Raw genomic sequence first — 17,908 nt, 5'->3', positions numbered from 1 at the left:
CTAGGAAAACCCTCCTCTTGAGGGTGAAACCAAGCCCACAAAATGATGATCCCTTTATTTACATATCAAATCAATTAAATGACTACTCACTTATGTTTGAAAATATTACACAGTTGATCAGAAGCCTTATTGATAGATGATGAAATGCACAACAAAATGTGCATTCTCAGAGATACATACAGTCTCTGCATAGTAAAAAAAATCAATCATCTACAGATCATGCATTCACTGATGATGCACTTGCAGATCAAATACAACAAAATGACTTCTCTGTCACACACGGCCTGCTGAGAATAATCAGAATGCCTTCTGTGTTATACACAATAGGCTAAGAAAAACACACACACTGACATGAATTCTCTATACACCCAATGAACATCAGCCAGCTCTGCTCAAAACTGGAGAATAAAAAACAATCATTTTTAACTATACTCAATCTAGAGCGGTTGCTCTTCGGTCCCTTAGACTGCTCTGGTCTCGTGGACGTCATTAAAAAGCATTCATTCACTCATTCAATCCTTTCTCAATGCATTCACAACCCGATGCTATGCCACTCAATCCTCACGAACAATTAAGAGTTTTTTCATCAAAAAAAGTAACGCTGGAGTTCTCAGCAGCGCTTTGGAACTACCATGACAAAAGAGGAGGGCAAAAGGACAGCAGTTACAATACCATGTATATACTAGGGCAGTGATCACATGCACTAATATATGAGCGCAATACCTAAAACAGTCAAATCCATAATGAAAGAAACACATAACCGGTAGCCATACAGTAACAACCGATGAACTCTCCACGTAGATGCTCTTTCAGCAATGACAATGCCAAGACACACAAACAGGCAAGCAAACCATAAAGATGCCAGTTCATATGGAGGTGTCATAACAGGAAAACTCCAAAGGAAAACATAAGCACGGCTCTGAAGGAAATCACAGAATGTGCAGACCAAAAACAACAGATGGATCATAGTCACAGTGGAATTTCTGTGAACTTAACAGCAGATAATCTCAGGCATGCATGACCTCTTTCACAGCTACCAAATGCGAAAAATGAAACATTTGAGAAGATGTGAAATTATTATTTACCAGTATGCCTAATCAAAGAGATTAAAACTTAAGGAATCCTTGACAATCTTATGAAAGTGCAGATTTAAGAAGCATAATTGCAGATTTTACTTTTCACACAAATGTGGAAATGGTTTTAAATAACATGTGGACAGCAAAGCATTAATATGCAAAATAGGGATAATAATAATGAGAGAAAATGCTTTCACTCGAATGCAAAACATTTTCACATAAAGTGGGTGAGAGTAAAACAAATGGTTGTAAAAAGTAAAAGCCCAAAGTATAAAACAATGTACGCTACAAGATTGAAGAAATTTCAATGGCATAGTGGTTGGGTGAAAAAATGAAAATGCAGTTCAAGGGTGATTTTAAAAGGGGAATTATTTTAAAGTGAAATACTAATCACAGAAATGGAAAAACAATTGGAGCAAATCATTTTTTAAATTTTATGTGCAACGCAAAAGAGCAGTACCGACGAAGTGCAATTTTAAAGCCATGTGAATTAAAATTACGGTTACAGATGAAAGAGGGGGAATGATTTAAATATTTACGTTAAAAGAATTTGATAAAAAATTACTTCTATGGTAGATTTCATGTGACAAAATATTATAAAAGCAGAAAGCCAAAAGGGTATTTTGTTTCTACCAAAATATTTAATCTTGCACTAATGTTCATCATGCTTATTTCCTCTTCATGAGAATCTGATTTTCAATGGGATGCAAAGACAAAGGCAAATGGGAGAAAGACAATTACGGTTTCAACTGAATTGGAAAGACGAAATACAGATCACAAGGGTCAAGCAGAATATTTTCAAAATAAGGATAAAGGGAAGGATATCTTCAATTGAAAGAAACTCAGGCACACAATTACATTATTTTCAGTTGCAGATAAGAGGAGAGAATATTTTCAGCTATAATATCAGGACAGATAAGGTGCAGATAAGTTCAAAGAATAAGGGCAGAACTGATATTTTCAGTTTGACAGATGGATGAGGGGGAATTTTGCAGATTCCAGGTGGAAGAGAACTATGTCAAATGTCAAGGAAAGAATGCAGATCAGATTCAGAGGAAAGGCAAGTGACATCATCAAATCAGATTCAGGATTCTCTCCTTTTCTATATCTTTCCATTCTCTTTCATTAAACAATGGATGTTCTAACTTCTAAACTTTCATTTCAAGCATGTATATAGAATTGGGTCTGATCCTAGGTTGCAAAAGGGTATGCACATTGCAATAGTTTGATTTCTATGAGAAAATATTAGCCAGTTAGTGAAGTCATTATGCTACTGTCAAGAGATTGTTCTCATGTTTTGTAATCAGAACCATAAAAATTCAACCGTTTCAAAGATGCTTGAATTTGGCTTCACAGTCATCTCTATAATTAGAAATTTTGTTCATGGGCTCCTTTCAAGGAAAGAGTTAAATACCATGGGCAAGTATTTGTGGTTTTGGATGTATAATCTGAATTTTGTGCAGCAATATAGTTTCATTGTCATGATGTTGTCTCCATACTTGTACATTTCTGATCATATAAATTCAATATACTCAGAGTGCTTGAGCTTGTTATTGCAGCCTTAACTGTGATTGTGTTCTTTGGCCAATGGTCTGTTAAAGTAAGGAGATAATTACTTCAATAATTGTGACCTAAGTGCATGAAATGGTTTTGCAAGAAGGGTGTACTAACAACTAAAGAGGATTTGTTAATGTCAGGCATTATAGCATGTTTTATATCCATTGGTTAAAGATCACTTTGCTCATAAGATCTCTATTATGGTTTCATGTTTAACTCTATGGCCCAAGAAGAGGACTAATCTATGAAGAGCTTGATATATTTTTAGAAACAAATCAAATTCAAAGTCATTTTACTTTCTTGTTGTTAGGTGCAAGTTGAGCGCAGTTTTGTCCTCAATGATTTTAAATGCAAGTGGGATTATGCATGAGAATGGTGAAATATAAACACCAATAACTCATAAATGTCAATCTGAGAGCCATCCACATTCGTAGGTCTGAAATTCAGGGTTCATCAAGTAACTATCATTCAGTGAGACCTTCATTTAGGAATACCCTCTTGAGTCTTGTGGAGCTTGAAGTGAATAAGGTTGTCCAAGCCTTGTGTTGTTAGCCCCATTCACCTGAAGAGGCTAACACACTGAAAAATAGCAATAAATCCAAGAAAATGCCTCTCAAACTGCGCTCCAACTTTCGAAAAAGTCAGTTTCAATAAATTTTTTAATTTTTTATTTATTTTCTAAGTTGCCCACGTTTTAGACTCGCCAAATAAATCGACAAGCTTTTTCAGCAGAGTTGGACAATAAAGCTTGGCAAGTACTCACCAATTGGAAAGTAGTCACCAAGATTTAAAACACTCGGACAACAAAAACTCCTAATCTTCCCCAAAACTGCTATTTAACGAGAGAGAGTTACCATTTAGAATATCCACATCTGTTGGTTGTGGTGTGAAAGTAAGATGGAGTGACTTTAGCAATGATCATGCCGCTAAGTTCACCCCACTTCAAGTGATCTGCGCCGAAACATGACTTGGTGAATGTGCTGAAGGAAATGGTTTTCACATCAACTAAAGTGGAATATTACATTTTGTTGAAGACGCTAAAGTATAGTAAGCATACTAATCACCTACAAGCTCACTAATTGAGCCCAAGCAGGTTCAATTGACCATGTTCTCCTTCCACTTTAAGTCGTGTCCATCTAATGTGGCTTGTGGACATGGTGAATGTTTTGGCTTTGACATCAGGAAATATAAAATATTGTAATCTATAATGTATATTTTGGAGACTGTTAACCACACCCCGTGTAAAATTCATCAAATGAGCCCTAGCGAGTTCAGTCCAGCTCGCTCAATCAGGAGACTCGCCACTAAATGGATAGAACACCAAAAAAGTAAAACCTTTACAGGCAGAACTTATCTATTTCCCTCATTTAATATCTATATCTCTGTTCACAAAGAAAAAAGACGAGATTTACATCCTGGAATACTCAAATTGAGCATTTTATTAGCAAACAGATGATTTAGATTGAGTTTGATAGTTTGCATTGGCCGAGCCCAAAAAGGGTATATGAATCCATGCCCTGACACTGTGTAATAAAGGGTAGTCAAGTCCCTTGTAATTCAAGATCGCATTCACTCGAAAACAAAGAAACATAGCATCTTCAATTTAGATTGTTCAAGGAAAAAAGAAGGAAGCAACGCCTATCTAAAATTTGCTCAAGGTAGCTACGTTAACCGATCTCTTCTGATAGTTTATTGCCCTAAAAAAAGAAAATTTTGGATAAGGTACCTTGTGAAATGTGAGATCAATGGGGAAATGGGAGGAAGACTGAATAACGACGAGCGCCTCATCGACCCGGTCCGACTGAATGAGGGCCACCACCTTGCAATGCAACGCATCCTGGTCCGCAGGAGCCAAACCCAGGATCTCATCTGCTATTTTAATTATTTGCTTGTAATCGTTACCTTTGCTAGCTTTGTCTAAGTTAGTAAACAGCTCTTCAATGGAGATCGTTGGCTGATCAGGCTGTGATGAAGCAGCCGCTTGGGTATTGGTCTTGGGTTTTGGCTTCGTTTTGGGAGCCATTCTTCAAAAGCTCTCCTCTGCCAATCGAAACCTACAATAGTTAAACTATATTGGTTCTTTGCATTGAATATTGTCGAGGTATAAAAAACAGCTTTACATAAAACAAGAGCTCTGGTAGAGAAAATATTATAATTTAAGATATATAATATTAGTTGGAGAGATAATATGCAAATAATGCAATATTAATATTTTAATATTAGTTCTAGATATTTTATATATTTGTTTTATAATTTATTTTAAAATATTAGAATTTGTGTATTATAAAATATATTTGATTATAGTTATGTATGAATATTAAGTTAATTTTCATAAATTTATAAATATATTAAAATTAAGTTTATAAAAATATTGTTAATCATATGATTAAGACTTATATATCAAGTCTTCATATGATTAGAAAATCAAATTTAAATCACTTAAACATAATTTTCACATAGTAAGAAATATAATTTTTATGTCAACTTAAATAAAATAGAAAAAATAAATTTTTAATTTTTTTAATAGGATTTATTGCTGAAAATATACCTTTTGTATCAATTGATGAGCTAAAGTAGAGAGAACTCGTTCCAATATCAAATGTCATTTCCTTTATACTTTCGTAAGTAATGCATTAAATTCATCTAAGCTTCCAAAAATAATAACATTTAAATATATTAGTCTAAGATTATAAAAATAATAATATTTCACTTAATGAAAAGCAATGCATAAGATCAAATTTTTTCCTTCAAATAAAAATGTATATTAGTATAATTTTAATTTTAAAATTATTAATCTAAATGAAAATCTATTCTTTAATCACCACAATAAGAATATATTTAATGTAGTTAATGCATATTTTTAGATTTCGTTCTTGCAAAACATTGAAATATATTAGACCTAATTGTCTTAATATTTATTTAGAAAAAAATATAAACCTTCAATTATCGAGTACCTAAAACGTCTTTGTGGATGACCTGCATCAAAAAATATACAATGAGTTAATTTGATTATTAAAAGTGAACAACAACATTAAACACATAAACGCATAATTAATCTAGGTATTACCTGCAATTCTCAAACAAATAAAGATAAAATCAATCATTTCTATTGTCTAATATTGCTGATATTGCTGCTCCGAACAAGAAGATATAGTAATTACCGCCTGGTTGACAATGACTATAGAGAGATAGTACAACCATTTGACAAATGTTTTCAAGAATTGATTTTACATGGTTGATCAACGAATAGATATTTATGGTACACTAAATGCTTATGTTAACAAATAAAGGCTCTGGATAGCCATTAGTGAAAGTGCACAATACCAAAGTAGATGGTGAAGGATCCAAACAACCATGAGTGTGAATGACAAGTATTAAATGTCATGTTGTCAATTCATATTTTTTTCGCAAATTTTTGGACTGAAAAAGTGGCATAAGCCCTAGCAAAATTGCAACAGACCAATTGAAAAAAAGCAATAAGTCAACATAAATTAATTTAAAAATAAAAAATTTGATAAACTTTAGAATTTGATTTTATAAATTAAGAGGAGGTCTACTGAAAATTCCCTACCTATATAGGTAGGGACTAATAAAAGCACCCTGTTTCATTTCTTGGGATGTTTTATAATCATAACTAGGCACTTGGCATTATGTGCACAGTAATCGCTCACACTCCCCAAAAATGCCCTGCAAACATGAAATTTCACAAATATCAAAACACCTTGCATTGGAAGGCAAAACAGTCAAGAAAATACTCAAATTATATCAACAATATTGGACCTCTTTAAGGCATTGTAGCCATGGCTTCTTATCACTAATAAGTCTGGTTCAACCTTCTCTGCTTCCTTACATATTACATCTCTCACATCCCCAACACTAACTCTACTCTCCACAAGCAACTGAAAAACCCAAATAGAAAAATAGAAATAGGTACAAGCTCATGCTGAAAATCAGATCTGTTTGGTACTATCATAGTTAATAGAATGGCAACAATATAGCCTACATTTTTCGCAGTGCAAATGTGTTTCGCCTTCTCCAATACATTTTTAGTGATGTTTTTCTGGTACCTCTCCATGGATTGCATGATATCAAATGTGAATATGTAACCTAAAAACAATAATAATAGCATTTAACATCCTATTCAGAACTATTGAAAAAATAGAGAGGAAAATCATTCAATAATAAATGAAGATGATGAAATAGGGCATACAAATATAATCAAGAAAAATATGGATCAGCAGAGGGGAAAATCATATTAGTGAAGATGATGAAACAAGGCAAGGATGTAAAAATATAATCAGCACTTGTGCCATTGGTAGCAGTGTAAACCCTTGGATGGGGCTAAGCGTAAAAAAGAATAAGGGTGTCCTTTGACTACAAATTTGCGCCGACATTGCCAACAAAGAGGAAATCGAGAACCCAAGAGAGAGCATAGATGCTTTCTTCACTCTCATCCACGACCACCATGATTTTCCTCTATTTATTGTCATCCACAACTTCTACCATTTTTACAACTCAATCAAATAGCTTGTGTTGTCGCTTTGTTGTGTGCTCCGAAGAGGGTTTTATACACAAATGTTGAGGCCAACAAATTGGGGGAAAGTTAGAGAGAGCCCATAGAAATAAGAAAACCATTTCTTGTTTGAACAACAATGGCGTTCAAATTCCCCTGATTAATGTGGAACCCTCCCCTTCTCCTTGAATAACGATTTCCTCTTCAAATGTGACCTGTCAAACCTTTTGAAACATCAAAAGCAGAGATGAGGACATTCTTGTACAATCATACAATGTACATGCATCATGATTCCTCCATGTTTCTAGAAACCTTTATCAAATATCAGATTTCCAATCCCCATTATTAGTTTAAGTGGGTCACATAGATTTTTTTTTTTTTAAAAGACAAGGGCAGTTGTAAAGTGTACACAAAACGAATGTCCACACTTCTAACATAGAGAAAAGCAAATGGCCCAATTTTTAAAGAAGACTATAGCCAAAGCTTTGACAATGAAAGAAATCTCCACCCTCTGTTCTCCAAACTCTGACGCCGAATTGAACCCATTGCCATCAATTTATTGTGGCCCTCAAAATCACATTTACGTAGAGTTAATACGTAAGCATGTAAACTGCAAAACTACCTCTTCAAAATGCACTCGGTGATGTTGCTTTCATCATTTATTTATCCCTTTTTTTTTGTTTTCAACTATAAAACCACTAGCAAAATTACAGCCGACCAATAGGAAAGTAGGAAAAAAATTTAAAAATAGAAATTAAAGTCATTAAAATACCATAAACCATAGCATATGTTTATTTTCTCTATGGTCGGTGACATCTCAAAGTAGGATTAATAGGTTTTATTTCACATCAAAACAATAGTATCTGCCTTTTAAAAGGCAGGGACTAATAATTTCAAGTTAATTAAATTGTAATAGGAGAAAAGAACAAGGATAGTCATAGTCTAAATTATATATCGGAGATTGACCCTTTTTTTTCCTTTTCATATGGAATTGAGACCTTAAAAATATTTCTTAGCTTCATCTATAGATCATTGAAAGTCAAAGGGTGAGAAAGTGGCATTTTTAAAGTCTTGTTCAAAACATACCACCTTTTGCATCATTAATTGTTTACAAAAAAAATATGAATTTCTTAATTAGGAAACACTAAAACACTAAAATGAAAAATATAAATATTTAATTATTAAAGTAATTGATTGTGGACCTGCTATTGTTGACCACTTTAGCATTACAATGGACTTTCCATTAAATCATTTATCATCTTCCCGAGATCATTCAACATCCCATTAAAATCATTCTTCGACTTCCAAAATCATCCAACAACCCATTAAAATCATTTGAGCTCCTATTCCTCAACACCCAACACTTTAACCTCATAGAGAATGACACATTGCAAATGATTTGGGGGCCACCACTTGATAAACCTGGAGCCCTAAAAATTATATTTTTTCATTGCTTTTGATTTTTGGTTTTCCCAACGATACTCTACTTTGCTTCCTATGAATGGTTGTCGTTGCCACCATTTTACAATGAGACGTCAATATTTTCCCTACACCTTTAGGTAGTCCAATTTAACCTTCCAATGCTGTTGTAAACATTGCTTCTACCCATTCCTAGTAGTTATTTGATGTTTTATCATCATTTATGTATTTATTGTTGAGGGTGTCAGTTTGGTATATTTTATCATCATTTACCTATTTGTTGTTGAGGGTTTGAGTCGTTTCATTTCTTTCACTTTCTAATATGAAATGTAATTTGTTTGCATTATTTTATTTTAAAGTTTTTTGGCAAATAGATAGTTTGCAGGGCCAGCTCCCATTATACTAACAAAAAAGGAGCATACATTAGTTCTTACAATATTAACAAGAAGTAAAAGCTTACCAGAGCATATCCAAAATTTGGTAAGAAAACTATAACACTTGTAAGGTCCATTTGGTTCCTAGAAGATGACAAGAATTGGCTTTTTCAAAATTTGGATTTGAAAATTTTTGTGTTTGTTTCAAAATTGGCAAAATGGAATTAGCATAATGGACTTCCAATTTTGCCTCAAGACCAGGTTTTCTAAGTTCCTACTAGCAAGTAGGAATTGAAAATCAAAACTTGGTTATGTTTTTTAAGGAGTGTAAAAACAATAGATTGGACTACTTTTTGAAATTTGCCTTAAACTCCAAGCTTACACATGAAAATGTGTCTTCACACGCATCTTCTAAGTGAAACAAACAGTTTAAGAAAAATCCCAAAAATCAAAGTGAAGATTTGCAAAACCTTGATTTGGCTAAACCAAGGTTTGTAGAAATCCCAATTTTTTTAATTCCATGAACCGAACAAACCCGTATAGTTCAAATAATGTATTTGAATTAATATTTGATGTATTTTTAAATCATTTATGCATGTTGTAGAGTGTTTGAGTGAGATGTATTCTTTCATCCTTTTTCTAAATGTCATCAAGGGTTTTAATCATTTGATGTATTTTGCAATCTCATGTGAAATGTAGTTTATTTGCATTATTATTTGATGTATTCTTTCATCATTTCTCTGTATGTCAGTCACAGCTTGAGTTTGGTGTATCTTATCATCATTTATTTTTATGTTGTTAAGGGTTTCAAAAAAAATGTTTCTTTTGCTTTATAATATGAAACATAATGTGTTTGCATTATTAAATGATGAATTTTTTCATCATAAATTTCAATGTAGTTGAGGGTTTGACTAAGATTTTTCATTTGTATGTATGGTGTTGAGGTTTTGAGTCATTTGATGTAGTTTTTTGCATTATTATTTGATGTTTTATTTCATTATTCATTTGTATGTCGTCCAAGGTTTGAGTTTGATGTGCACTTTTCATCATTGTGTCTATGTTTTTGAGGGTTTATTTCTATAATTCCATGTAGTGTCTCTAATCAAATTCAATCCTTCCATTTTATTGTTAATATTTCTTCTACTCATTTATACTTGCAATTTGATGCATTTTTCATTATTTCTTTGTATGTCATCAAGGACTTTAGTCATTCAATTATTAGTTTCTTTTTTTTTATTCATAAATTGTAAAGGGTTTACATTATTAATCTTTATCTATATATTTTCAAACATAAAATGTAATAGGTATGCATTATAGGCACAAATGTTATAGTGGTTTCAATCATTACTCCATCCTCACCCATGTAGAGGTAAAGGAGGGGTAGAGCTAGTTGAATTTTGATTCAACTTTACAGCTTGCTCATGAACACCCCCTACTATCCTAAGGCTCTTGGATGCCCCTACAACCTTTTGTCACCCTCGGTCTAGCTTGATAACTATCGCGCAGAAGAACCATAGGTTCGGCCATGTTACATAGATAGCCTTATGGGCCCATGTTAACTTATTGTTGCTTATTAATTATGTTAAAGGATTAATTTAATTTCATATTAAAAATTTACCTTCACTCCCTTCTTAAGATTTCCCTTTATATACATGCATTCCCATTTCATAATTAAATATTAATTATTAAATATCATTTACTTCTTACAGTTCCCTTTTAGGTTTTACATAATATATTCTTGCATGTTTTCAAATCCAAGCCCTTGCCTTCTCTTGTCCTTTTCTTCTCTATGATAGGTTCTTGCATTAAGGTGTTCTACTGGATCTCTGGATTTGTTCTCATCAAATCCTTCATGGTATCAAAGTTGAATCTATTGCAACTTGTTTGGATTTATTGAAGACAGCAGGAACAAGGGTTTGTTTGATCATATCTATTATTTTTCAAGTTTTTTTAATTAAAATAAGAGGATCTCTAAACTTTGGTGTACTTTGGGCTCAAACGGACCTCACTGTTGAGCTTGCAGTGCCAAAAAATCTTATTTCCATACAAGGCACTTTGATTTTGGACAACATTGCTCGACAAGGCAAAAGAAAAATTGTCAATGGGCCCTGTACAGACCTATATGCAAATTAAGACATGGAATTCATAAAAATTCCAAAAAAAAAAAAAATCACAAAATTGCTTTATTTTGCAAAAAGGGCTTTGTTATTAAAAAAAGTTGGAAATTGAAAAAGAATTTTTTTTTTTTGAAAATAACACATTGCTCAAAATATATGCATGTCTTAAAAAGTTTTGAAAAGGTGCACATTAGTAGGTCAAGGGTAGACAACAATAGGTCAAAAGTACATTTGTTGACATTGAATTGTGAGCAGAAATTTGACATTCATCAAACTGTCATCAATTTAACTTGTTTTGTCATTAAAAGCAGTCTATGGCTATTTTGTGATATCTTGAGCATACGATATCTAATTTTGGAAAATGAGATATCATCAGAAAGCTGATTCTGATATGGACATCATGGTGAAGGTATTTTTTGGATTTTTTTTCCAATTTGGTACCTACTTTTCTATCAAAATCTGATGATCTTGTCTGCATTACATGAGGCATAACTTGCTTGTTTTAGCTCCATTTTTCAGTCCAAATGATGTGTTGGAAAGATCTTCTCGAGAACTTTCCAGATTCTCTATTATTTTTAATTTATTTTAAAAAGGTACATTTGATTCTAAACTGAATCTTTTTTCCTCTTTTCTTGTATACACATTCTTTCTAGCATATGGGATTTTGTTTTTTGCATTATGGGGGGTGTTTTATATGCTTATTCTTGTCATTTACTTTACCAAACTAGAACTATGTCAAAACAAACACCTTCTATACAAATGGTTGAGACCTCTTCTTGTCTAGCACTTCCAACCCCACATAACTATCACACGTGGAAAACCCTAATGACATGACTTCTTTGTTCAAAAGGATTGTGGTCTTGTTTAGATGATGTGCAACCAATTTTATAAAGGGCTTTTGAGATCATGCAACACATGAACTATATGGATGAGGCCATGGGGTTGATTTCTTTGTAGATATTTAATAGTTTCTAGTTTCATTTTGATGGGTGCACTACTCCTCGAGATATGTGGACTAAGCTAGAGGGCTTATTTGGTACAATGAATGAGTTTAGGACACTTAAGAATGAGGCAGAGCTTACATTACTTGTACCTGATGCTTTTCACTCAGTTAAGGACTTTGTGATGAAATTTAAACAATAGAGAACTTTTTGACATGGTTGTGGGAAAGTAAAGACTGATAAGGAGTGCATTTATCTGATTTTGTCAAATCTTTGAGGAAATTGTTTTATTTTCTCTTCTACCTTTCATTCCATTATGGATGCTTTGGGACCCAAATTTACCATGCCCACATCTGAGGTATTATGTGATCGGTTGACTAGAGAGCAGGCCAAGCTTTTACATTTAAACTCTCTAACATGACCAGAGAACTAGGCATTGGTTGCTCAAACATCTACAAGGAAGCCGAAGAAGAAATCAAAGCCCAAAATTGTTTCAGTTGCCAATGAGAGTTCCTCCAAGCCATCTCCTAGACCAGATTCTCAAAAATCTACTCTGAAGGGTAATCCCTCAAGGTATGGTCAATATTACTCCAAGAGTAAGAAGTTTACAGGTGATCCTTGCAGTTTTTGTGGCAAGGAAGGACATTTAGTTTCCAGGTGTTGGAAACATCTTAAGGCTCTAAAGGAGGCCATGCATCAACACAATATTGCTTCTCATAAGCCGCCAATTCCTCCTTCATGGAAAGGACATGCTCTTTCTACATGATCTTTGTCTTCTTCTACTACTTGGATTATTGATTTAGGTGCTTCCCACCATATGATACACTCACCTAATTTGGTTACCTCACTTGCTCATAGTATTACTATACAAATTGCACTTGGTGACTCCACATAGCTTTCAATTAAAGGTTCAGGCATTATCTCTTTAGAGGGCAGTTCCCTATGGGATATTCTATTAGTTCTGGCCATTTCTATGAACCTCTTCTCTATCTATCAAATTTATCATTCTGGCTCTGGTAAGATAGTTGAGTTCTCATCACATAATGTGGTTATTCAAGACCTTCATGATCCTACTTTGGTTGTTACTACTAGGAGTGTTTATTTACAAACTCACTTATATCATTTTGATGGCTTCGAGAGCTCTAATTCTACATGTGTTTCTCTTGTTGCTCATGCAGAAACAATGAGAAAATTTTAGCATGAGCATTTTGGTCATGTCAACTATAGATATCTATAGTGGATGAGTACACAAGAGCTAGTGATTGGGCTACCTTAGATCTCTTGTACTAACGATGTTTGTCAAGGTTGTGCACTTGTAAAACATCACAGTGATCCTTTTTCGATAAGTAGATCCACATATGTTAAGGCACCATTGGAGTTTGATGCGTAATGTTCTTCTGTCTTTCCCCACTCCATCTTTTTCTGGTGCCCACTATGTACTTACCTTCATAGATGACTTCTCTAGGTGCACATGGGTGTACTTTTTGAAGTACAAGTCCGATGTCTTTGATTCATTTTGAATCTTTAAGACATCTGTGGAGAAGCACTCTGGTCTTTATGTTAGTGTATACACACTAAGAATGGTAGGGAATATGTGAATCGACCTTTCAAATATTTTTGCACTGAGCATGGTTTGCAACATCAGTTCATAGTCCCACATACCCCTTAGCAAAATAGGGTAACTGAGAGAAGGAATAAAACATTACGAGAGATGGCCAATTGTATGATACAATCTTGAGATATGAGTCCTTCCTTTTGGTTTGAGGCTATCAATTGTGCCAACTATATTTAGAATCAAAAGCCTCACAAGGCATTGAAATATTTGACTCCTAAGGAGGCTTGGACTCATGTTAAGCTCAATTGTTTCTACATTCTATATTTTGGGTAGTGAGGCTTGGGCATTTATTGCATATGCATAATGAAAAGCCATGGAGAGGAAGAGTTGACCACTCACATTTGTTAGCTATTGTGAGTATGTGAAGGCATACATGTTGTTTGGTCCTGATTCTAGAGAGCTCTTGTTTTAGTGAGATGTCCAGTTTGATGAGCGTTATCCTCTGATGGAGCCTCCATCACCAACTTCTCCCTCACTTCCTTGTGCTTTCTCCTCTTCACTATAAGATTATTTATCCTTTGAGGAAGATTTTGATGATGATCCACCTTCCCCTCCTCCCCCTGATGTTTTGTGAGTACCCAAGTGGGCTCATGATATTGTTGATATAGTTGGACCTATGGCAGAAGTTCCTTCAATTTCTCGTCGCACTCATGCTCAAACATTTGGTCCTGGACTTTTGAGCCATACCATTTCAGATGATCCATAGAGTTTTTTAGAGGTGATAGGACACTCAAATTGGAACATGGCTATGGATAAGGAGTACTCTTCTTTGATGGAGAACCACACTTGGGATCTTTGTCCTACTTTGAAAGGAAGAAAGTTGATTTGGCGCAGGTGGGTGTACCATACCAAGTATGTTGTAGATGGTTCTATTGATAGGTACAAATAACATCTTGTTGTGAAGGGATTTTTACAAGTGGAGGGTATTGATTACTTTGAGACCTTTTCTCTATTTCCAAGATGAATTTTATTCACCTTGTACTCTCTCTTATAGCTTCTCAAGGATGGACAAAATTTTAGATGGATGTGAAGAGTGCCTTTTTGCATGGAGACCTTCACAAGGAGATCTATATGGAGAAGCCTCAAGGTTTTATGCAAGACTCTTCTATGGTGTGAGAACTTTGGAGGTTCTTATACGGTCTCAAACAAGCCCCTCAAGCTTGGTATGAGAAGATTGATTCCTTCTTGCTTGCATCACACTTCACACGCTGTTATTTTGGTCCTACAGTATACATTCAACATCATGGGGCTGATCTATTGATACTTGTACTATATGTTGATGATATCATTATTACAGGTAGCTCACCTTTAAGATTTAGAGTGTTTAATGAGCTTTGAGAGAGCAGTTTGAGATGACAGATCTTGGACATTTGCACTATTTTTTGGGCCTATAGGTCATTCAGCCTTCGGATGGGATAGCCATACTCTAGTAGAAGTATGCTCTTGATATGCTTAAGAGATTCAACATGCTTGATTGCAAGCCTACTCCTACACCTTTTCAGTCAGATGTTGTTTTATCTACCACTTGCTCTACTCCTACAATGGATTCTACTTTATAAAGACAGCTTGTGGGTAGTTTGTTGTACCAAATGTACACACATCCTGATATTTCCTTTGTAGTTGGACTTGTCTCTCATTTCTCACATGATCCTCATGAGAGTCATTGGCAAGCTACCAAACATATTTTGAGGTACTACATGTTATGGCATTTACTATACATCAAGGGAGCCTCACATTGTTGGTTATACAAACTCAAATTGGGCAGGTGATATTGATGATTAGAAGTCTACTTCTACTTTTGTTTTCTATCTTGGTTTTGGTTCTATCACATGGTCTTGCAAGAAACAACATGCTCGTGCATTATCATCTACAAAGGAATAATACATTGTAGTTGTGCTACATAGTCAAGAGGTTTTATGGCTTGGATAGTTGATGATAGAGTTTGGATTTCCTCTTGATAGTTCCACCTTTCTTTGGTGTTATAATCGGGGTGATATACACATTTCTCACAATCTAGTTGAGCATCAGAGGACCAAACACATTGAAATTCACATGCACTTCATCAGGCATTTGATTTGGAATGGATGTCTTAGCTTGGAGTATATTCCCACTGCTAAGCAGGTTGTAGACATCTTCACTACACCATTTGCATCTTCATGGTATCTTCAGCTACGTTCTTTGCTTAGGGTGAAGGAAGTTTATCCTTGGTGGGTCTCAATGATGAGTCTTTCCTTCCTTCTTTTTTTTTTTAGCATTCTTCTATCTCTTTTTGGAGTAGGTGTTTTCCAATTTGGTTTTCCCTATTTCTCCATTTTTTAGAGATCTGGTTGTGCTAGGTACCTCATCAAACCATGTTTTTGGGACCTTTTTTTTGCTTTTAACATTGTAGTTTCCTTGCTTTTTATGCATTGTTTGTAGCTACATTTTTGCTCATCTTAAATGGGGGGTGTTAGAGTAAAGGATTTATTTTATTTTATTTTATTAAATTACCTTTACTTCCTTCTTAAGATTTCCCTTTATGTACATGCATTCCAATTTAATTGATGTAGGAGCATCATGGGTTTGCTCAATGAGTACTTTCGAGGTCTTGGAGGAATGCTTGGTAGTTGCTTTGGAGAGTGCTTGGAGTGTTTGTCAGTCAAAGAAGAGGTGCTCGACAATCCTAAAGATGCTTGGTCATCGAAGGCACTCGACATGCACTGGGAGCTCGGTGATGCTTGGTTGCAGTGTTGACTAAGTAGCTCAGTCAATGAAGGGACTTAGTCACCAAAGGAGTAGAACTCGACATACACTTGAGAGCTTGACTTATTCTGCATGGTTCAGTTACTATGTTGACCGAGTAGCTCGGTCAATGAAGGGGCTTGGTTATGCTTGGTGGAGTTGGTAATACTCAGTCATGTCTTGGTTCTGGCTTTGCTTGAGTTGTTTGTGTTTTGTTTCTAGTGTGAGCTAACCTTGGCATTTAATTTGGTTGTATTTAATTTTTGTTGTAAGTTGACTTGTGGCTTTAATGTGCATTTGATGCAAGGGTTTATTTAATTTGTAACATACTAGGCTAACACATGGCTTAGTTGGGTATAAGTGAGGGGGTCTTATGGAGTCTTAAGGTAATTCATTCAGTAGAGTGAGTCAAGAATCATCAAGCTTGGAGAAGGGGGATGAGATAGGGGAGTGAACTTTGAGAAGAGCTAGTAGTTGAGGCTCAAGAAACTAGGAGATTGCTTAGTGGCCTTGTGAGCATAAGTTTAGATATTCCTTGGGGGTTTCTACCAGAGTGTGGATTTGGACTAGTTAGGGTTTGGTTGGATCTTGGAGGAACTTGCAAAACTATTACTTGCTTTGTACTTGGTCATAACCAGGAAGGCCTTACAGCTTGACACATTACATGTGATCACTTATTTTATGAATAAAGAGTTGTAATTAGTATTGGATCTCACATTGTTGTATTGTTTTCATTGTGTGGTTATTTGTTGGGGGCTAGGACATCTCCTTTGGGGATTCTCTTGCTTTGCACTACATTATTAATAATTAAATATAAATTATTAAATGTCATTTGCATCTTAGGGTTTCCCTTTTAGGTTTTACAATCTCCTTCTATAAGGATTGATCAATTGTAAATTTATATTCATTCATTCAACTTGATAATATATTCTTGAATATTTTCAAAGCCAAACCCTTGCATTCTCTTCTCTTTTTCTTCTTTACGATAGGTTCTTGTATGCACGTGTTCTACTAGATTTGTGGATTTTTTCTCATCAAATCCTTCAAATTCTATGGCCTTCCATTGTAAGGGGCCGCATGAAATAAATCACGCTACCCACCTTATTCTAGTTTCAATAATAGCTCTAACTGAACCTTACTTCTGGCAGCATCATCATACCATTCCATTCCATGTTCAATGATATTAGTTGATTCATTTTATAATTGAATTTTATTATGTTTTGTAATTAGGGGATATGTGTTTTTCTTACATTGTTTATAAGTTTCTAGTTTGTGCACATGTTGATTAGATGCATACAAATTATAATATTTTTAGTCTATTGTTTGTTATGATAATAGTCCAAATTTATAAACTTTTGCTTTATCATTTCTTTAATACAACACTTACATACTATTCAATTCATGATTTTATATATCAATTTTTTTTTAATATGTTTGTTTATATGCATTAGTTATAAGCATACAAATAATAGTGATTTCATCACATGTTATTAATCATCGTAGTAGTTCACTTTTAAAAACACCATTTTTGCCAAATCTTTAATATGTCATAGTTACATCTTTATCTCCTCCAAT

The 17,908-nt window shown here is 34.4% G+C and overlaps 1 protein-coding gene across 1 annotated transcript in view; it reads right to left on the bottom strand.

Annotated features, from left to right (window-relative positions):
* The window catches only part of LOC149538718 (uncharacterized), a 38,468-nt gene extending 33,793 nt beyond the window's left edge, over nt 1-4,675 (bottom strand). The window contains exon 1 of the mRNA XM_089800050.1: nt 4,360-4,675. Coding sequence (XP_089656176.1) covers nt 4,360-4,656 — 297 coding nt within the window. The 5' untranslated portion in view covers nt 4,657-4,675. The remainder of the gene's footprint in view (nt 1-4,359) is intronic.
* Between the last annotated feature and the right edge of the window lie 13,233 nt (nt 4,676-17,908).

The sequence above is a fragment of the Cupressus sempervirens genome, chromosome 9 (assembly GCF_028749045.1).
Source record: "Cupressus sempervirens isolate cs-2001-9-10 chromosome 9, ASM2874904v1, whole genome shotgun sequence".
Lineage (NCBI taxonomy): Eukaryota > Viridiplantae > Streptophyta > Pinopsida > Cupressales > Cupressaceae > Cupressus > Cupressus sempervirens.
This window is presented reverse-complemented; position numbering and strand designations above follow the sequence as displayed.